The sequence below is a fragment of the Macrobrachium nipponense genome, chromosome 17 (genome assembly GCF_015104395.2).
Source record: "Macrobrachium nipponense isolate FS-2020 chromosome 17, ASM1510439v2, whole genome shotgun sequence".
Taxonomy (NCBI): domain Eukaryota; kingdom Metazoa; phylum Arthropoda; class Malacostraca; order Decapoda; family Palaemonidae; genus Macrobrachium; species Macrobrachium nipponense.
In genome coordinates, this window is record NC_087210.1 from 38,961,185 (window position 1) to 38,983,629 (window position 22,445).

The following is a 22,445-nucleotide window of genomic DNA, read 5'->3' on the forward strand; positions in this document are numbered from 1 at the left end:
TCTCTCTAGAGAACCAATCATATTGATTTCCTCCCATCAGGAGAAGTTTTGCTCTCTCCAGATCGGAAATTCTTAGCAAAGAATGAAGACCCACAAAACAGGTGGTCTCCATGGAAGATTGTCCCTCTTCCACAGGACCCATCATTGTGTCCTATTATTACATTAAAATCTTATCTGGGCAGAACTTCTAAAAAGTCTTCAGGTCCTCTTTTTATTAGAGAGAATGGTGGAACCAATTCCTTGTAGGCCATCAGACAACAAATTCTTTATTTTATTAAACAAGCCAATCAGGATTCAGTCCCTCATGTCCATGATATCCGGGCAGTGGCTACCTCAGTTAATTATTTTCATCATATGAACTTTGAGGATCTGCAGGGAACATTGTCTCCCCTGATACGGCCTAGTTATGTAACTCTAAATCTGTATTTTATTATTTTGCTATTAATTATCTTTTGGTACTCACTCTCACCTGCCTCGCTTGTAATCCCTGCCTTTCTGCCTTTTGCTCCAGACTGGATTGCTCATCAACCCACTCCTGTACATGTACATAGTTCATTAATATATTTGTTTTTATGTTCATTACCTGTTGCATTTTCCCATGATAGTATGGATTTGGTCATATTAGGTGCTTTTTACCATTTGTAATTTGTTATCCTTACCTTTGTTATTAAAACAATAATTTTAAGAAAATTTTTATTTTCCTTTCATATAAATTTTTATTTACATTTTATTTCCAAGCTTGTATGGCCAATTCTCTGTTACTATTTCACTGGCCGACACAGGTCGAGCCCAGAAAAGGGATTTTGACAAAGGAAAAATCTATTTCTGGGGGAAGACCTGTGTCGCCCAGTGAACCCATCCCTCTCTTTTTCCTTTTCCCCACCCTTTAGCTGGCCCAAGGTTGGGTGCGTATTTCAGGAATGAGGGTTTCTGGCAGAGGTAGTAGTAGCGAGCGGAAGGTAGACGTTGTAACGGCACCTCTCTAGAGGGGGATTTTGAGAGAAGAGACTTCTAATTGGCAAAGCATCTGTGATAGTGGTTTCCACTCGCCCCTGTCCTATACCGACACCCTATGAGGGTGAGCGAGCTGGAGTTAGTAACTCTGGCATTCCATATGGCTTTTTTCTCTGGTATATTTAGCATTTATTTATACCTAGAAATGAGTGCTATAGGGACATTTGACTGGGCGGCACAGGTCTTCCCCCAGAAATAGATTTTTCCTTCGTCAAAATCCCTTTATTCTGAGGTAGAGTGAATTAGATATTGAGGGACATTGGTAGCTTAAAGCATTTAAATGAATCACAGTGAAGTGATAAAATTCGTAATATGTATGACTGTGTACGACAAACACACTACAAAGATATCAAGGTCAAGGTGGGTTGATGCCGACTGTAAAAAATGAATACCTGAGCAAGATAGGAATTTGTTGGTGAGAGGCAGCGTTGACTTATTCCTCTTGAGATAGCCTTGTGGGGAAAGAGCATCACTGTACGCCTTGAATTCTTGGTTCAGCGGTTTGAGCCCATGTGCCAATGATTTATCAACTAACAAGTTACCCTTTGGTTAACATTTATGAAAATTTATTAATTCCGAGGTAGAGCAAATTAGATATTAAAGGACATTTGTAGCTTAATACATTTTTTATGAATTACGGTGATGTGATAGAATTCATATCGCCACATGCAACAAACACACTATAAAGTTATCAAGGTCAAGGTGGGTTGATGCTGACTAAACAATGAATACCTGAGTGCGACAGGGATCTGTAGGTGAGGAGCGGCGTTAACTTATACTTCTCATGATAGCCTTGTGGGTAAATAGTGTCACTGTGCATCGTGAATTCATGGTTCAGTGGTTCGAGCCCATGAGCTGACGAATCTCTTATCAACTAAAATATTCCACTTCAGTTAACATGTATGAAATGCATTATTTTCAGTATTGTTTAACTATTTGAGAATTTTTCAGGATTCGTCTCTTGGAATTATACTGAGTAATATATTTCAGGCTGGATACCAGATTACTCAGAAAGACAGTCCAGTTGCAAAGGATGGTTGTATAAGCTTTAATGTTCCTGTCCAAGAATGTTCCATGAAATTTTACTCTCATGCTGTAAGATTAACTCAACTTCAGCTTGAAGAAGACAGTGGGAAAAGTATTCATGATGCCAAGTCTAATAGGTAAGGTTGCATTTATAATTAATATAAATTTTCTTAATATGTGTAAGAAATTAATTTTCTTATATGTTGGAACTTTTGAAACTTAATTGTGCAATAAGTATAAATGGAAAACATGCATGCTTTAGAGACCTAGAGGAGATTAGTGTGGAATAATGGAATATACATTGAATTACCTTAACAAGAAATAAGGTGTCATTTAGTAAGAAATACTGGCTGTGTGAAACTGTGAGGTTAGGCAGCCAAAACCTCATAGAATATCATTAGCATTTAAACTTAGCTTGAACATAAAATCTTAGGAGATTTCATTATGATTTGATTTAAATGAAGTGGTATATGCCAGTTGCAAGGAAGATGTTCACGAGCAATTTTTTGAAAGTCATGGCTACTTCACAGATTTACTGCCTTCTAGCTGCTTATCTCATGGTCATTAGTTTCTCCAGCAATTGAAGGTCTGTCTGAAGACTGAACCTGGGTTGCAATGTCCATGGCAAGTGAAAGACCTGGAATGACAGACTTTGCCTGATAGGGCATAAGCACACTGATGTGTTTAGAGGAGGTGACGGTAATCAGAAACATAGGAAGGAGGCATCCAAGGGATCATAAAGGGCTCCACAGTGCCAGAGTCATATCAATCTAGATGTTTAACTGCAAGCAAGTAGAATAGATCAGGTAAAATGATGAAACAGGTTGGAAATGTGATAATTGTTTCCCAAGTCTAAACCTTATTGGAGGAAGACTGTACAGAGGGCAGAGTGGCAACCCTTAATAATAGAGTGAGTTTCCTGATATTCCTCTGTTAGACGAAGTAGGCTATTTGAAGAACAGAGGCCTCAGTCATACAAGATAGCCTTAAAATGCTCAACTCAATTCATCATGGAGAAATACAATTGTGTACTGGAGCATTTAAATCATCTCTCACCGAGAGCATGCTTGTAGATGCTGATGAGGTGCCACTGGATCTTCATTATAAGCGACTGCTGGTTCGGAGCTGGTATAGATTCCAGAGGCTACCTAAGTCTTTAACCAGCATTTGTATGAGAAATGAAAGGCATTGGCAGTTTTATGAAAGTCACCCCAAGCAACCTCATCCATTTGCTTTTAGAGTAAATTTTATTGTCCGTGAATTAAATATGCCAAGAATCGAGATTTTACCAGCAAAATATTCAGTTAGTCCCCCCTGGAACTTTCCAGAGATAAAATTTTTTAGATATTTTAATTTTACCAAGACAGAATTGTCCAGTGAGGCCATGCGGTCAATATTTTTAGAACACTCTTTGCAACATGATGACTCCACTGCAGTTTTCACGGATGGCTCAAAGTCAGATGCTGGCGTCGGCTTTGGTGTAGCCTTCCCTGATGTAGAGAGAAGGGGCAGGTTATCATCTGTTGCATCGATTTTTACAGCAGAATTATATGGAATTTTAAAGACTTTAAAGGAAGTTTTAATTCGGAATGAAAATAATTTTATTATATATTGTGACTCAAGAAGTGTTCTTCAGTCGCTGGAATCTTTTAACCCTTTAAACCCTCTGATTTTAGATATATTGGAATGGCTGCTTTTACTAAAAAGAAGAGGGAAAGAAATTAAGTTCTGTTGGGTTCCTTCCCATGTTGGGGTGGCTGGGAATGAGAAAGCTGACCAACTTGCAAATTCTGCAGTCAGCTCCCCAGAACCCACAAGATGCTTACTACCGTATCGGGATTTGTATCCTCTAGTAGGTCAGAGAGTTAAAAAATGTTGGCAGTCCCAGTGGGAGGATATTTTGACTAATCAGAAAATGCGTAGTATCACGTCATCAGTGTCTCCTTGGTCATATCTGAATATGCCAAGGAGACAAGAAACGATGTTGTCCAGATTGAGGATTGGACATACAAGACTCACACATGGGTTCTTGATGTTTCGTGAAAATCCTCCGGTTTGCAAGAACTGTACTTTCCCTTGACTGAAAGATTTGCTGATTGAATGTCCCAGATTCGGGAATTTGAGACATAGGTTCCTGTCTTGGGGTCGTGACAAAGTAGGTAATTTTATCCTAGCTACAATTCTTGGAAAGGATTGTAATATAGAGCAGTTGTATATCTATATGAGGGAGGCGGGCCTCCTCAACAAAATTGAAATTATACATAGATTGTCTTATGTAAGAACTTATATATATGAAAAAAAATTTTATATAATATATTTATAGATATTTTTATATGAAATTTATCAAAAATTTAATTTTTTTTATTTAATTTATTTTGGTATCAATTACCCAGGTGTTGTGACGCCAGATATAATACACAATAAATCAATCAATCATCATCTGAATCTTGCCTACAGCTTTGATGACTTGAGTCCATTGCCAATCCACTGTCGACCTCCTTCAGCATTTCAATCAGTATTGTTTTCTCCTCTTCTGGAGCCTCAATCAGTATTGTTTGCTTCTCTTAAATAGCTCAGCAGTGACAGCAGAATTTTAGCTTTCTTCTGCTTATTCTGGGGTATATTATCTTTGCAAGTTGTCTGTCATTGCCAAATGACCTAATTCCAAGTGGATTGAAACAAATTCCCAGGGTGGAGCCATGTTGAAGGTCAAAACCAAAGACTCTTTAACAGCCACACCCCCAACCAAAGCCATTTTGAGGAAGAATACAGACTGTAGGACCACAAAAACTTTGACCAGAACCTCTGGTTATCATTGTAGTACCTATTCTTGTCTATGGAGTTTCAGGGAAGAGAAATCTTCAATGCACATAATGTTTCTTATATACACTCACAGTTTGGTTTTGCACATGATGGCAGGAACTGTACACTACAAAGCAGTGGCCAGTAGGACCAAGGGGGCAAAAGTGAACATGCCTGATATTCTCTCTCTCTCTCTCTCTCTCTTCTCTCTCTCTCTCTCTCTCTCTCTCTCTCTCTCTCTCTCTTTCTTGGGAGAAATAACAACCAGTTTCTTGTTTACGGAGCAATGTTTTTGCATTGCAAACTTTTTTATTTTGGTCATTCTTTTAAGTCTGGAATTATTATTATAGAATTGTATGAAAAATTAAGTGTGTTTAAAAAAAACCCATTTTATTATTAATGATAGTAATGTAAGAGAAATTCAGTTATTATATTTCAATAAAGGAGTCAGTTAGTCTGTCTCTATGATTTTTTGTAAATTTCAGCAGTACGCATGATGTTTTCCTTTTTTTATAATGTAGGCCATTTTATATAACCTTTGATTTAGGGAAAGGATTTCATTTATAACCTTCAACTTTTTAGGGTGTTAGTAGATCTCAATCGAGCTGGTTTGCCTTTAATGGAGCTAGTATTTGCTCCTGATTTACGAGATGGTGAGGAAGCAGCAGCACTTATTAAAGAACTTTCCCTCATCTTAACAAGAGTTGGTACCTGCAGTTGTCGAATGGAAGGTAAGTTTACGTTATTGATTTTTATATTTATTATCATACATTTAAGTAAAATACTTGTGAAAATTCAGATATATATATGTCCTGAAATCTATCATATTATTCTTTTTTCTTGCATTTTTGTCACTCCTACAGACTTGTAAAATTCATTAAGTGAATTTTGGTTATATATTATTAAGTACAGCTATGGCCCTGATTTTCTGGCACCTTTGCTTTTAGAGACTCGCCAGATACTTTCTGAATGAGAAATTGCCTTGATGAAATTTCATGGCTTCATCATAGAATATTTTGTGTTGCTGCCTTGTGATAGGCTAGAAAGCTCTTGAACCAGCAGAAAAATTATGCCAGTTCAAATTTCAATGTCTCTCTATACTCTCTTTCTTACTCATTATTACTTCAGCATGTTTCAGATTTTCTTGGCTTTCTTCCATCTTGTCAGCCAACTATTCTTATTCCTTCTTCCCTCTTCACTGTCTTGATTACTAAGAAAGGATAACCATTACTGGGAAGAGTCAATTTCTGAGGCCATGGCCAATTTTGGAAGCTGAGATAGTCATATGAACCACCCAATGTGAGATGGATGAATGTGCTAGTCATATTGATATCTCAAGAGCAGAACTATATATTGTAGGGGAGAAGACTTTATATTGTAGGGGAGAAGACTTTATATTGTAGGGGAGAAGACTTATACTTAATAAAAGTTTATATGTATTATTTTTAGTGAGAATGAATTATTATAAATGTGCCCAAGAAATAATTGGAGAGAACACAGAAGACAGAGAATAATGATTATCCTAAATTTTGAGGACTGTGACATACCTGCCTACATTATTTCTGCCAAAGACTTTACACTGTTATAATTGCTGTCAAGTATGGTACCTCCCTCATAATTACTGAAAATAAGAAAATCTCAATCCATCCATCATGCTGAAGCTTTTGTAATGTTATAATAATAATAATACATTTTCTTTTCAGCTCAAGGCCATATACATGGAATATACAAGTATAGACAATAAAATACAAAATCTAGGTACAGTAGAGCCTCGGTTCTTGACACTAATTCATTCCAGAAGGAGCGTCGAAATTCGATTATTTCGAGAACTGAATCAAGTTTTCCCATAAGAAATAACTGAAAATGGATTAATCCGTTCTTGACCATCAGTTATTACCCTAACCTTGCCTTTTTATACAATACATTACATGTAAATTACAACTAAATAAGTTAAAAGTTAAATAAACACCATGTTAAACGTATATTTATAATTTTAAATGTATAATAGTATACAGTATAAAAGAAAACTGGCCTGCGTCCAACCGATTGTTGACCAAGCGCCATAGGCTGCCTAGGTAAATAGTAAGTGGAACATAGTGTAGTGGGTAGGCATAAAACGTGTTGCTAACATAATAAAAACATTGAAAAGCAAGTCTAATTATTACAGTAAATTAATAAACTATTAAAATTAAACCCAATTTATATTAATAAAAAACTTAGGGAAAATTTCCCTACAGTAAGTCGGCATTTAAGGTCGTAAACAAACCATAGCGCAGCCCTGGTGGTTCATAGCGGGACTATGGTAGTAAACAAACCATATCGTCGCTATAAGCCTAGAAACGTTTACATTTGATATTATTTTATGGTAAATCTTATACGAAGTCGACTGCAATACTGTATACAAAATCGCTTGAAAATGATCTTTCAGTAAATGTTATGATACTAACGATTTTGTTTCATAAATGTCCGTGTAAAAAAGGTGTGTCTTTTACGGCAAATTGTCCAATATCAGGGCTGGTTTCAAGCTTATTGGACTTTGACAATTATTATGGTACTGCATGATACATATATACGTACGTATAAGTAAAAGAATCTTCTTAATTTAATGTATGACACTTACCTGGCAGGTATATATATAGCTATATTCTCTGTTCCACCTGGCAGAAATTTCAAATCTCGCGGCAAACGCTAGTAACCTATTAGTAGTTCAGGATACCACCACCCCGTTACCGTGGCGCTAGCGCCAGGAACCGTTCCCACTTGAACCAGATTTTTTCTGCCAGCCGAACCGGCAACATTGTTGGTGGTTCCCTGCTAGGATTTTCTTCTCGTTGCTGACTTTTCATGGATTTTTTGGTATCGTACTTGGAAACGTTAGCTTGGCATTCGCTTTGGATTGTTCTTGGAAGATGTCTGACACTGGTAGTATGTTTAGAGTTTGTGTGAAAGAGGGGTGTAAGGTAAGGTTGCCAAAGGCTTTGGTCGACCCTCATACCATTTGCAAGAAGTGTAGAGAAAATGTGTGTACTTGGGAGAGTAGGTGTGTTGAGTGTGAGAATTTGTCAGAGAAGGAGTGGAAGATATTTATGAAATATGTTGAAAGGCTTGAGAAAGATCGTGTAAGGAGATCTGTTTCTCGTAGTGAGAGGTCGAATACTTCTAGTAAAAGGAGTGAATGTGTTTCCTCTCCAGCTCCTTCTAACGTAGAGTTGGTAGTTCCTTCTCCCCAGGTATCTCCTGCGCCCGCTGCTGTATCGGAGGGCACGAACGATACACAGATTGTAAAGGTTTTCGCTGCCCTTGCATCCATGGGAGACCAAATACAGCGCCTTACGGATAAAGTGAGTGCTTTTGATGTCAGTGAAAGTGTAGTGGAGGGGGCGTCTGATCGTCTCTCTCGTGCTCCTAGACCTAGACCTCTGTCAAGCTCCCAGACCCAAGGGAGAAGGCATGTCGACAGTCGAAGGGAGGCGAGAGAGGTTTTCCCACGGTCAGGCGTCCCTTCGGACAGTCCTGTTGTAAGATCCCAGGCTGTTGCAGTTCGCCGCAGAAAAGGCGTAACTGGGAAGTGTGCGTCCTCTGATGGTTCGACATCAGAGCGCGAACATCGGTACTCGGTAGTGTCTCGCCCCCTCAAGAGGACGTTAAGGACATCGACTACTCATGATCGACGTGCTCAAGATCGTGAAGCTTGGAGCAGCCCGGAGGTTTTGTCTTCCTCGGACGAGGACGTGGTTCCGACCAAGAGGAAGAAAATTGTGCGATCGAAAGAAGTCTCGGTACGGCCCATACGTTCCTGGATTTCGTCAAGAGACTCCCCCCAGTCCTCTTGCTTTTCCTCTCCTCTTCTCTCTCCTTCGGGTAGAGTCCAAGATCGTTCTCCTTTGCGTCCTAGTCCTTCTCGTCTTCCTCCTCCTACTACGGCTGTTCGTCAGGAAGATAGTACGAAGGATTTCTTAAGAGAGATGCAGTCGAAGCTTGCAGTTCTCGTTGATTCATGGGACGCTCCTTTGCAAGGACCTGCAAGGCGTAAGGACGATTTCCTTCCCGTTAAGTCTTCCAAGAAGACGGACGACAAGTGTTTGCGTGTCGAGGATTTAGGACGCACGGGCGCTACGAAGATGGGCGATCGCGTAGTGTTCCAGGACGCAGGAAGAAGAAGATTGTTTCGGAAGAAACAGGACGCAAACGTCAGGACGCGGAACCGCTGGTGGACGCAGGACGCAGGCGGCAGGAAGCAGACGTGTTTACGATGGACGCAGGACGCAAGTGGCAGCACATCGATTCTTCTACGGTTGTAGAACACAGACGGCAGGACGCAGAGACTTCGTTGGTGACAGGACGCAGGCGGTAGGACGTTAATCCATCAGCAAAGCATCACAACGATAGTGATCTGCAAGACATTTCTTCAGCAGAAAAAGAAGTGGATTTTGTTGAAGAGAAGAATGTCGAACCGTCTTCGGATTATAAGATCCTTACTTCACGTCTGCTGTCTATTTTCGAAGGGGAATTTCAGCCTACGGCTCCTGTATCTCCCCTGTCTCATTTTCTAAGACTAAGAATCCTAAGAAGTCATCTTTTCTCAAGATGACTCTGTCGATTTCGGCCAAGAAGGCGTTACAACGAGTGAATAACTGGCTGAAGGACAAGAAAGAAGCGGGGAAATCCTCTTTCGCTTTTCCCCCAGCCAAGTTAGCATCTAAGTCTGGGGTATGGTACGCTACTGGAGAAAGTCTTGGCCTGGGAGTACCTGCCTCCCAGGGGGATTTCTCCAGTATAGTGGACAGTTCGTGCAGACAGGCGTTGCATTCGGCCAAGGTCTGGTGGACTTCGTCCGAGTTTGAACATCTTTTTAAGGGAATTTTTAGGACTTTCGAAGTCTTCAATTTTCTAGATTGGTCATTGGGAGCGTTGGCGAATTCCTTAGAAGATGAAAAGGAACAGGATATGGAAGTGGCTAAGAGCATTATGTCCTGCATGGACAAGGCTCTCAGAGATGGAGCAAATGAGCTGGCTTCATTGTTCGCAGCAGGAGTTTTGAAAAAGAGGTCGCTTTTGTGCTCATTCGCTTCTAAAGGCGTTTCCAACGCACAGAAATCAGAATTGATGTTCTCACCCTTTTCTAACCAGCTGTTTCCGTCAGAGGTTATTAAGGATATAGCTCTGGCGCTTTTGCAGAAGGCCACTCAAGATTTGCTCTCTTCATCGGTAAGGAAGTTTTTACCATCCAAGTTGGTGAAGAAAACTCCAAAAGAATTTAGCCCTCAAACAAGGCCTTCTCAACAGCCCTTTCGAGGCACAACGTTTGCACGACCTGCCTTTAGAGGCAAGAGAGTACCAACGAAAAGAGGAGCCAAAACTACCTCTAAACAATGAGAACTCGGTCCTCCAGACAGCAGTAGGAGCCAGACTTCAAGAATTTTGGGAAGTTTGGCAGAACTTGAAGGCAGATCCCTGGGCTGTCAACGTAGCTCGGGAAGGGTACAAAATTCCCTTCTTAAAGAAACCTCCTCTCGCAACATCTCCGAGAGCCCTGGGGGCAAATTACAACGATTTAGTGAAGAAAAAGGCTCTGTGGGAGCAAGTCTCTTCCATGCTAGAGAAAGGAGCCATAGAACCTGTGAATCAGAATCTCCAGATTTTACGGCTATTCCTGGTTGCGAAGTCCTCGGGAGGATGGAGACCAGTGCTGGACGTAAGTCAACTGAATGTTTTCGTGGAAAAGACCAAATTCACCATGGAGACGAATGATTCAGTACTGGCAGCGGTACGTCCAGGGGACTGGATGGTTACCCTGGACCTACAAGACGCATACTTTCATATTCCCATTCATCCAGGAAGCTGAAGTATCTAAGGTTCGTGATTCAGAACAGGGTCTTTCAATTCAAGGCCCTGTGCTACGGCCTATGCACAGCCCCCCAAGTGCTCACGAGGATGATGTCCAATGTAGCAAGATGGTTACATCTAAGAGGGATCAGAGTGTCATTTTATTTGGACGACTGGTTGATAAGATCCCAATCGAGAAGTCAATGTCTGGAGGACCTGAAACAAACGTTGGACTTAGCAAAAGACCTAGGTCTTTGTGGTAAACCTGGGAAAGTCGCAGTTGAATCCTCCCAAGCAACAGATAGTTTATTTTTTGGGGATTCAGATGATCGTCAGCGACTTTTCGGGTTTTTTTCCGTTTTTCCGTCCCCCGAAAGGCAAGCCCTATGCATTCGGAAGGTGCAGGACTTCCTAGAGAAAACCGATGCTCAGCAAGAGAGTGGATGAGTCTACTGGACACACTCTCTTTGCTAGAGAGGTTCATTTCTCTAGGAAGACTGCACATGAAGACCTCTACAGTTTTTCCTGAAAGATTCATATGGCCAAGAAATCGCAACCGGATTCCTTCCAGTTTCTAATCCTGTCAAGTGAAGGAGGAATTAAGTTGGTGGCTAACCCCAGGCAGGTTAGTTACAGAAGGGATGTCGTTTCAACAGAAGAGCCCAGACCTCATCTTGTTTTTTCGGACGCGTCGGACGCAGGTTTGGTTGGGGGGCGACATTAGGCCCTCAGGAGGTGTCGGTTCTTTGGAGTGAGGAAGAAACAAGTTGGCACATAAACAGGAAGGAACTGATGGCGATTTTCTTGGCCTTGAAGCACTTCAGAGAGTTGATTCGAGACAAGACAGTGCAAATCAACTCGGACAACACCACGGCTCTGGCATACATCCGCAAACAAGGAGGGACTCATTCTTATCCCCTCTACATGCTGGCAAAGGAAGTTCTACTTTGGGCGGAAGAGGAAAATGTCGTTCTGCTCACCAGGTTCATCCAGGGGGAGAAGAATGTGGGAGCGGACATGTTGAGCAGAAGAGGACAACTTCTACCGACAGAGTGGACGTTGCACCTGGAGGTATGTCAGAGCCTGTGGAAGTTGTGGGGCCGTCCAGGTAGTAGATCTTTTTGCGACAGGCCAGAACAAAAAGATTACCAACTTATTGCTCCTCCGGTTCCAGATCAGGAAGCAGTGGCGGTTGACGCCTTCCTGAATGGACTGGACAAACCTAGATGTTTACCGCTTTTCCACCATTCAAAGTACTGGGGAAAGTTATGAAGAAATTCAGGGAGAGCCAAGGAACGAGGATGACCTTAAGGGGGCCGGCCGGCTAATGCCCTTTTTCAAGGACAGGACTTTGATATTCATACCACTTAATAAGGTGACTTGGGACATCTCCAAACCGCATATGATTTTCGCCTCTGACCTTCAGTTTTGTGACGCCAGGGCGATTTATCCCGAAAAGAATAACCATTTTTCAAATCTATCTCCTCCCTTGAATATTTAATATTAAGACCTGGGATTACTACCATATATAGACCTGATGTAGACCTCCAATCGAATGGAGAGTTTTTTTTCTAAAAGTCATTTTTTTGCAAGATAGGAATTTTTCAATATGGTAAAAAAATAAACCCTATAAATCAGGAGAAAAAAATTTATAAAAAAAATACGAAACAAAAATTGGAAAAAAGGGCTCTATTTGATTGTTCTATAATGTCTTCCTGAGTTATATACCAAATTTCAATGTTATAGCTTTAAACTAAGTAGAAGATAGATTTAGAAGGTCAATAAGTATAGTTTTGAGATACGGGCGTTCAAAGTTTTCCTTCGTATTTCTATAAAGACAATGTTAATAAATAATGATTATTATGAATGTATATTTCTTTTTTGTGTATTAATAAACCAAAACTATTTTATTTATCATAATTTAATCATAAATGATGATCCCTTTGCTCATATATCGCAGCCTGGGGCACTGCTTGAGGCAAGATGGGGCACTCCTTCCTACGCAATTCTCTCTCTCCCCTTCGCTAACTCGGCTTATTACAGCGAATTTTCTTCTTCTGTATGTTAGGGAGATGTTTTCCTTGTATTTTCCTCTTTGGCATGATGAAATTCTTGCCCGAAACCAAGATAAACAAACGTAAATGCAAGAGAATTTCAAGAGGTGAAACTCGAAGGCGTACAGTGGGGCATCGCTTATTCACGGATCAGTATTCACGGATCCAGTTAATCACGGGTTTTTTCTTGGACCGTTTCTCATGTTACATCACTGGTATGAATCGCTGCATCACGGGTTTGTTGTGTTGCGTATGCGATGTTTTTCGGTAGGCTAACCCTCGGCCGTGGTCCGATAACTACCAACATTCATTTAAAGACTCATATAATGATATTAACTGACAATAAAGGTAATAAAACCATTCTCACCTAATATATTATTGTCCTATCTTCGAAATAAATAGCCTATTCAAGGTTTATGTACGACGTTCATTGGTAGGCTAAGCGTAGTTGCAGTGCGATAACCACCAACGTACACAAACATTCACATTATGATATTAACTGACAATAAAGTAATAAAACCATTCTTACCATATATATATAGTCATATCTAATAAATAGCCTATTCAAAGAATAATTCCACATCATTGCACTCAACTTATCGTCGGAGTGGCCAGCCACAAAAATGTAAGCATATACCTTTACGTACGAAAATGGTTTATGTATACGGTTGCGTTCAAAGCGACATTTTTGTTTTGATAAACTTTTAGAAATTTTAATAGTAGTGGTAGTGATATTACAGTAGTAATAACATTAAGGCTAAAATTAATTCGAACTTCATTATTTTTTTGGCAGTATTCGTATATAACTTCTCTGAACAATGAAGTCATACAAACGCTATTTGTCATAGATTATCGTAAGTTGTTGCTGTTTGTTATTGGCGACGAAGCGTAAACGAAATACATAAAAGCATTTTTTATTTTTTACCTTATATATTATCGTCATCATCTTCATAATAAAAAGGCTATTCGTGGAGTAATTCCATATCAGTGAAAATCAATTTTATCTATGCGAGGCCCTGAACAATGAAGTCATACAAACGCTATTTGTCATAGATTATCGTAAGTATTGCTGTTTGTTATTGGCGACGAAGCGTAAACGAAATACATAAAGCCATTTTTTACCTTATATATTATCGTCATATCTTTCAGAATAAAAAGGCTATTCGTGGAGTAATTCCATATCAGTGAAATCAATTTTATCTATGCGAGGCCAGCCAGCTGACAAAATGTACCGTACGTATATGAAAATCAAATTATGGTAGCGTTCACAGCAAGATTATCTTTCGAAATTTTTATAGTACTATTCATGCTACGTAGTAATAATGTTTGGAATATACGTAACATTAATTTTCAATACAAATATCATCGTTATTTTGTAGTGAATAATAGTTTAGAATTATCATACATACACTGCATTGTTTATGGGTTTGTGCCAGTGATAAAAAAACCAAAATAACGTTCTCCTTTAAGTCAACGCGTTTAGGAAAAACATGACATAGAATCGACTTTGCGACTTCGTTCACTTTGATATTTGTTTTTAACGATACAATAATACTATGCACTTTGTACTACTAAAACCATCTTCACATAAGTAATTTTTCGTGAGATATGTGTTGTTACAAAAGCTAGCTTATACATAAAAGGCTTTTATAATTTAAGTCATCTTAGATATAACTATTGTACCCAAACTCATTGTTGGGGAAATTTAACTACTGATTTCCTCGGATATTGAAATACTTTAGCATCCAATTCAAACAAAACTTTAATAATAGAAATGCATAAATACTAGGCTATACATATTTACATCGTATACAAATACTACATACAGTTATATACACATACTTTTATATACAAAATTAATCATATGAGTAGTGATCAGACGACAGCTGTGCACTGGACTACGTACGTACTACTTGGAAGATAAAACAAAAAAAATTTTGTTGTTGTTAGTCGCCGGGATAGATTAACATTTTTCCAGAGATTAAAGAGCTGAATTTTGTTTTGAAGGTATGTCAACCGCGTTAGTAAATAGGTATCATCTTCTAAGGAATTTTTTTTTCTCTTCTTTTTGCGGAAGAATCTTCAAGCCATTTTGCATTCAAAGTAATGAGAAGGAATCATTCTATTCTTCATGAAATCAGTAAAATATCTTACACTAATAATAAAAACTAAGACTACGTTACTGTATGCAAAACACATACATCATCGTTAGCTTCGTGTGTGTAAACGTTCATTCTAAGAAATTACAGAGTAGTATAACTAACACCTGATTGGTTGGTTGGTAGCCATGGAAGATCTGTTATCCAATGACTGCCCTCTGCTTCTGTTCTATTTATAGACATACGCCATGGATGGCACTAGGTTTGAACGTTACCATGTTCGTGATTTTCTGACTGCTGACGGCAAAAATTACTCAATAATTTTCTTTATATAATTATTCCTTCGTGAAAAACAATAATATAATATCGCGGTTGACATACCTTCAAAACAAAATTCAGCTTTTTAATCTCTGGAAAAATGTTAATCTATCCCGGCGACTAACAACAACAAAATTTTTGTTCGTTTTATCTTCTAAGTAGTACGTACGTAGGTCCAGTGCACAGCTGTCGTCTGATCACTACTCTATGATTAACTTTGTATAAAAGTATGTGTATATAACTGTTAAACTTTGTATATAAAAGTATGTGTATATAACTGTATGTAGTATTTGTATACGATGTAAATATGTATAGCCTAGTATTTTATGCATTATTATTAGTGTTTGAATGATGCTAAAGTATTTCAATATCCGAGGAAACAGTAGTAAATTTCCCCACAATGAGTTTGGGTGCATATGTATATCTAAGATGACTTAAATTATAAAGCCTTTTAATGTATAAGCTAGCTTTTGCAACAACACATATCTTACGAAAAATTACTTATGTGAAGATGGTTTTAGTAGTACAAATGATAGTTATTGTATCGTTAAAAATATCAAAGTGAACGAAGTCGCAAAGTCGATTCTATGTCATGTTTTTAACTTTAACGTATAGTGGTATGAAAACACCAGTGTGTCGTAGCGATGCGTCATCAATATAGTGTATTGAAATACCACATGGTGTTGTAGCGATACGTAATCACAAAGTACAAATCCTTTTCCCGGACCATCCTCAGAATTTTACGACTCTTCAACTTCAAGATCGATATGGTAAAATATATTATATAGTCATACTTATTGTTAAAATTCACAAGTTGAACTGCAAAACATTATTATATTTTGATTGTTATGTACATATATTTTTTGTGTTTTACGGAATGTTTGTTTTGAAAATAATACCTATTAGTGAACATATGGTATTTTCTGGGCTCAGCTCGTGTCGGCCTATGAAAGGATCCTTAATATCATTCTTTCTAGGTAAAATTAATCTAAAATTACCAGAGATAAACAAAATTAAGAAATGTCATAAAACTGCACGCTCACTCTTAAAAAGAAGTGTCGGTATGGCAATAGGGGCGAGTGGAACACTACCACGAGACATTCACCAATTAGAACTTCCAATCAGAATCCCCACAAGAGAGACTTGATACCAAACGGGCGATGAGGGCCGCTACTAACTTACTACCTAGAGGACGCCACGGACACAGCGCCCCTAGCGGTACATCCTTAATTATTAGCGCCAGCGTTCCGGACGCATTTTCTTGTGGCTTGTGCTATTTCACGGGGATTTTATATCACCATCCATCATGGAACGTTCTGCCATCGCAACGGCTAAGTTAAGTGCCTCATAAGTAATGTTTTACTGTATTTTAGTCTTCCGGGAACCAGTATTTTCCTTTTAATAGGTCATATACGGTTTCCCGGTTGTCTCGTGGCGGCGCCATGCTGCCTCGTTAAGAATTCCCGGTCCTCCATACTGGGACTTCTTATACTTATGGGCTTACTATATCACGTTCATCGTTTTTTACATCGAGTTTTAGCTAGGTTAGCCCTTTTATTTTAACCATTTCTCTTAGTTTGGTATTTTAGGGCTATTCTATGTTCCAGCCCAGCATCCCGGCTCTTGCTCTTCATCGGCTATCGCTGGCTCCGAGTAGGCTTCTGTTCCTCGGAACAGTTTGCCTCCTCCTGGGCTTCTTTTTCTTCTACTAAAAGTGTCTTTTCCATCTTTACGATGTAAATTTAGTTCTATTTAGGGTGTTAGGCTAGCCTAGGTGCATGTCCCATGTATTGGTACATCCTGGTTCACGTGGCCCTCCCACGGTTGTGTTGCTTCGCGGCTTAGGCCACTTGCGGTCACGTGTTCCATCGCACCTTCCCCTTCCCCTTCCCTCCCTACCAGGTATAGGGAGGCGCTGGGGGACCCCTTGGTTGTCATGACAACCTCAGTTGCCTTCCTCCCTCTCTCTCGGTATAGGGCGACCACTCATAGGGTACCGGGTCTCCGAGCGGGTAGTTGTTGGGACGGGGAGGATAGGCCACCCCCCCCCTCTCTCTCTCCCGCCGTGTTACGCCCGGAGGACCCTCCACCCCCCCCTTCCCCAGTTGCTCAGCCACCTTCCCTTTCTATAACGAACGGAGCCTTCCGCCGCAGCCGGGGCACCTTTGGTTATAGATTACTGGCTCCGCCAGCGGGCGGGGTGGTCACTACTAGTGGTCCGGTTGCTTGCCTACTATATCCTTACATCTCTCCCCCCGCACTTACCGGAAGGGAGCTTGCTTTCTTACCCGGGCACTCTTCTAGTAGACGGGTGGGGAAAGGTTGATAATTATTGTTATTTTTAAGGATATACCCTAATTTTACGATGATTTGTTTAATTTTAAGTCATATGTATACCATCCCCGCCATTATCCGTCGTGGTTTCATTTTACCACCACCACACCTGGTTGGATTCTATCTCTTGTCTCCGCCGTAGCCTAGGACAACCAACCATTTTTACTACCACGACGATTATTTGGCGGGGCTCTGGTTTAATCTAACTTTCTCGCTCCGGCACCAGCGGAGCAACTGTTAGGCTGTAAGTGTTCTCCTGATACTTATGTATCTTTCCACTTACAGGCTACCAACTGTCAGGTCCTGGGATGCAACGCGACGTTGTACGACCCCTGCGGCCACGATGAGTGCAGGTCTCACGCTCCATGTGCCACGCCGTACAACGATATGATCGTCTGGCACAACCCGGAAGCCTGCGCCATCTGCTACGACCTAGTCAGTCAGCTGGTGGAGGGGGTAAGTCGATTATAGACTTCTTTATCATTTTACTAAACAACTCTTAGGACATAAGTTTGTTAACCCCAGTTCCGCCATTAGAAGCTCATTGTTTAGCCTTTTCTTTCAGGCTGCTGGTGTGAGGGAGGTCGCCCTTGCAACCCTGAAAGCGTGGGTAGGCGGCTTCGGAAAGAACGCCGCCAAAGGCCAGCCTTACATTTTAGACAAGAAGCTGGCCGTCCAGATCTTCCCCGGGGGCAAGTCAACAGGGTATGTTGACCCCTTATCCGCAGCCCCTCTCATAGCCTCCATCCAGCAAGAGATGCAGCAATCTTTCGGGGTCGTAGCCACACAGGAGTCGGTCCCGGACGTCGCTACCCTGGACCTCAACATTGAGCCTATGCGGTAGGTGCGGAGGATTTGTTGGTTGAGGTAGGTGTGTTGGGCGCCCAAGGTCTTTCCTTGGGCGCTCCTGGATCTTCTCCTGTCCCTTCTTCAAGTGCTTCTTTCCAAGGCTTTGTGGGATCTGAGATCCCTACCCGCTCTCCCGCTCTCTCTGTACCCCAAAGGTGAAGGGACAGAGAGAACGAAGACCCTAGTTAAGACGACTTCTAAGAAGTCGTTCTTCGTCTTCTTCAGCTAAGAAGTCTTCGACTTCTTACGCTGACGCGGTGAAGGCCAAGCCGAGCTCGTTCTACTCGAAGAGCTCTAGAAGCAAGTCTTCTAAGGAGAAGGCTCGCGCTCCCCGCCGCCGAGCCAATGCCTTCTCCGGCCTCCACCAGCATCCACTCCGGTAACGCCGTGGTTTGGAGGAGCGGAGGGACCCAGTCACCTGTTTGATCCCACTGCTTTTCTCAGCAGTTGGTGATGCAACAGGTGGGGGCGAGATGCGGTCGGCTCTCAAGTTCTCCGCCCTAATGGGGACAAAGTTTGAGCAGATGTTCGCACAACTGCGAGCACTCTGTCTCAATCGGGCCAGTCCATCCCAAGATCTCTCTAACAGAGTTAGAGAGAATGAGGACCGAGTAGCTGGGCTCTCTCAGGTCCCCCTTCCAGTCTCCCCAGTAACAAGTGCTGGTATTTTCCAGCTTCCACCATATGATTCACTACCAGCTTTCTCTATGGAGAAACCCATGGAGAGTTAGCCGCTTACGCTCCGTTTAAGGATGGTATGATCTCTATCCCGGAGTGTGGAACTCGAAGGATTGAGGACTTCGAGTTTTATCCTCCCCGGGTTTGACGCAGCCTTTCATTGGCTATGCTAGGCTGACCGTAGCGGCGCTTACTAGGGAAGACAAGATCTCTAGGGAGAATGTTCTCTACAGTAGGGATCATGCTCAACGTGAATGGGTTCACTGCCTTGAGGACTGGGAGTGTACAAACACCAAGCTCCAGGCCTATAAGAGTCCCTTTCACTATTTTTTGCGACGGAAGAGGTGGCTTCTCTTCCGTTCGCTACAAAAATAGTAGAGACGACTCTTCAGGCAGTCCTCAAGGATGAGCCCATGCCCACAGCTAAGGGAGGCGGAGTCTACTTCTCCGCTCTTCCCAGCTTTTGGAGAATTGTGGGAGAACTTGTCCAGCCACGTTCACGCTTGGTAAGCTCAAACCGGACTGCGCCATGGACCCAGTCGGCGAAAAGCTCCCCAAGGCTGCCTGATTCCTTGATTCAGGCGGAGTTTCGACGCGCGACTAGGTTTGGCAGGTCCCTCAATTCGCTGATCATGACAGAGATGGCTGCTCTCTCTCGTATGGCACGGAACCTTTGTTTAAGATCTTGGCCAAATCCCAGCTTCAGACGGTTCAGACGGATGCTCTTTCGACTTCTTCCAAGCTAGGAGGAATTGCCGAAAGCACGTTCTGCAGGAGTGCACTATTAGGCACGAGCCTAATAGACTCCTGGCTTCTAGCATGTGGGGAGCGGATCTCTTCCCAGAGTCCGCTGTAAATGAAGTACACCACGAGGCGGCTAGGCTCAACCAGAGCCTTAGAGCTAGGTGGGGTATTTCATCTAAGAGGAAGCAAGAATCCGTCCCCACTGCTGGTAAGAAACCAAAGAAGTCTGGTAAAAGGTTCCAACCTTACCAGAAACACCAGCAACAGCAGCAATTTGTTCAGAGGCCGTCCCGGTTACCCAACAGGGACAACCTGCTACTTCTAAGCAGAACCAGCCCATCCTCCTGCTGTCTCCTCAGTCACAACCTTCGACCTCCTACGCACTCTCGCCGGCCTTCAACCCTACGTATGAAGGTCAGGGCTACCCTCCCTTTAACAGACAATCGAGAGGTAGGGCGAGAGGCTACTTTCGCCAGCGTGGCGCAGGGAGGGCGACAAGGAGTAAGCAGTTCAGAGGAGGGCGTGGTGGTCAACCCGCCCATCAACAATGAGGCTCCCCAGGTAGGAGGGAGGCTGTTCCTCTTCCGTCACAGGTGGGGGTTCAGCAATTGGGCACAGAGCATAGTGTCAAAGGATTGGGTTGGAGTTGGATCAAAGATCCTCCTCCAATCAAATCATTCCGCCAAATACCATCAAAGGAATTGACAGATTATGCGGAGGAACTCCTTCAGAAAGGAGCTATTGCGAGAGTCAAGCATCTAAAATTTCAAGGTCACTTATTCAGCGTGCCAAAGAAAGGCTCAACAAAAAGAAGGGTAATCTTAGACTTGTCAAAGCTAAACTCTTTCATTCGTTGCAACAAGTTCAAGATGCTTACCCTCTCGCAAGTAAGGACCTTACTTCCGCGTGGAGCCGTCACATGCTCCATCGATCTTACAGACGCATACTATCATATCACTATAGCCAGACACTTCCGCCCATTCCTAGGATTCAGGCTAGGAAATCAGACATTCTCATTCAAAGTGATGCCCTTCGGTCTGAATGCAGCCCCCAGGGTATTCACGAAAATAGCAGAAGTGGTTGTGCAGCAATTGAGAACTCAGGGAATCATGGTAGCAGCATACCTCGACGATTGGTTGATCTGGGCACCAAGTCGAGGAATGTCTCAAAGCCACCAAAAGGGTAGTTCACTTTCTGGAACATCTGGGATTCCAGATAAACAAAACGAAATCCAGACTTACCCCGGAGTCTCGTTTTCAGTGGCTGGGAATCCAATGGGATTTGTCTTCCCACAATCTGTCAATTCCAGTGGCCAAACGGAAGGAAATAGCAAAAAATCTGTTCAGACAATTTCTCAAATGCAAACAAACATCAAGGAGAAGCCAGGAAAGAATCCTAGGGTCCCTTCAGTTTGCTTCGGTGACAGATATCCTCCTGAAAGCAAGGCTAAAAGATATAAATCGAGTTTGGCGATCGAGAGCAAACGCCAAATCTCGAGACAAGTTGTCAGTAATTCCACAGATCCTTCGCAATCAACTCCGTCCATGGTCAAAAGTAAAGAACTTAGCCAAGCGGGTACCCCTTCAATATCCCTTCCAGTGTTAACCATTCACACGGATGCCTCCCTGTCCGGGTGGGGGGGGGGATATTCTCAGTTCAAAACAGGTTCAGGGGACTTGGTCAGTTCAATTTCGCCAGCTCCACATAAACGTTCTGGAAGCAATGGCAGTATTTCTTACCTTGAAGAGACTGCTTCCCCAAGAAAAAGTCTCATCTAAGGCTAGTTTTGGACAGTGCAGTGGTAGTTCATTGCATCAACAGGGGAGGGTCAAATCCAAGCATGTGAACCATGTCATGATAGCCATCTTTGCCCTAGCAAACAAACACAAATGGCATCTGTCCGCCACTCACCTGGCGGGGGTAAGAAATGTGATAGCAGACGCTTCGTCCCGGTCAGTCCCTCTAGGAATCAGAATGGCCTAGACGACGGGTCATTCCAGTGGATATGCCGGAGAGTCCCAGGTTCTCCAAGTAGATCTCTTTGCCTCACAAGCGAACCACAAGCTCCCTTGCTATGTGGCCCCCAACCTGGACCCTCTGGCTTATGCCACGGACTGCCCGTCGTTAGATTGGGATCAGTGGAGAAAAATTTATAGTTTTTCCTCCAGTGAATCTCCTCTTGAAAGTCTTAAGCAAGCTGAGGACTTTCAAGGGAATAGTAGCTCTGATTGCACCGGACTGGCCCAAGAGCAACTGGTATCCTCTTCTTCTGGAATTGGGTCTCCGACCTCAACGGATTCCCAATCCCAAGCTGTCACAATCAGTACAAATGAGGACTGTGTTCGCTTCCTCAGGAATTCTTCAGACCCTAACTTTATGGACTTCATGAAGTTTGCGGCTAATAAAGATGCTAATATTGATCCACAAAATATTCTCTTCCTAGAATCAGATAAGAGAGAGTCAACTATTAGACAATATGACTCAGCTGTTAAAAAATTAGCATCCTTCCTGAAAGAATCAAACACTACAACCATGACAGTTAATCTAGCTATATCCTTTTTCAGATCCTTGTTTGAAAAAAAAAAAAAAGGTTTAGCAGCTAGCACTATTACTACTCATAAATCGGCTTTGAAGAAGATCTTTCAGTTAGGTTTTCAGATAGATCTGACTGAATCTTATTTCACGTCTATTCCTAAAGCCT

General features: G+C 41.9%; 1 protein-coding gene across 7 annotated transcripts in view; it reads left to right on the plus strand.

The window, feature by feature from the left end:
* The window catches only part of LOC135196184 (glutamyl-tRNA(Gln) amidotransferase subunit B, mitochondrial-like), a 579,413-nt gene that overhangs the window by 263,704 nt on the left and 293,264 nt on the right, over positions 1-22,445 (plus strand). For 4 of the 7 annotated variants that reach the window (XM_064222773.1, XM_064222776.1, XM_064222769.1 and 1 more), the window contains 2 exons: positions 1,966-2,177; positions 5,425-5,573. In XM_064222773.1, the coding sequence (XP_064078843.1) occupies positions 1,966-2,177; positions 5,425-5,573 (361 nt within the window). The remainder of the gene's footprint in view (positions 1-1,965; positions 2,178-5,424; positions 5,574-22,445) is intronic. The other 3 variants (XM_064222774.1, XM_064222777.1, XM_064222772.1) reach the window with 1 other exon arrangement.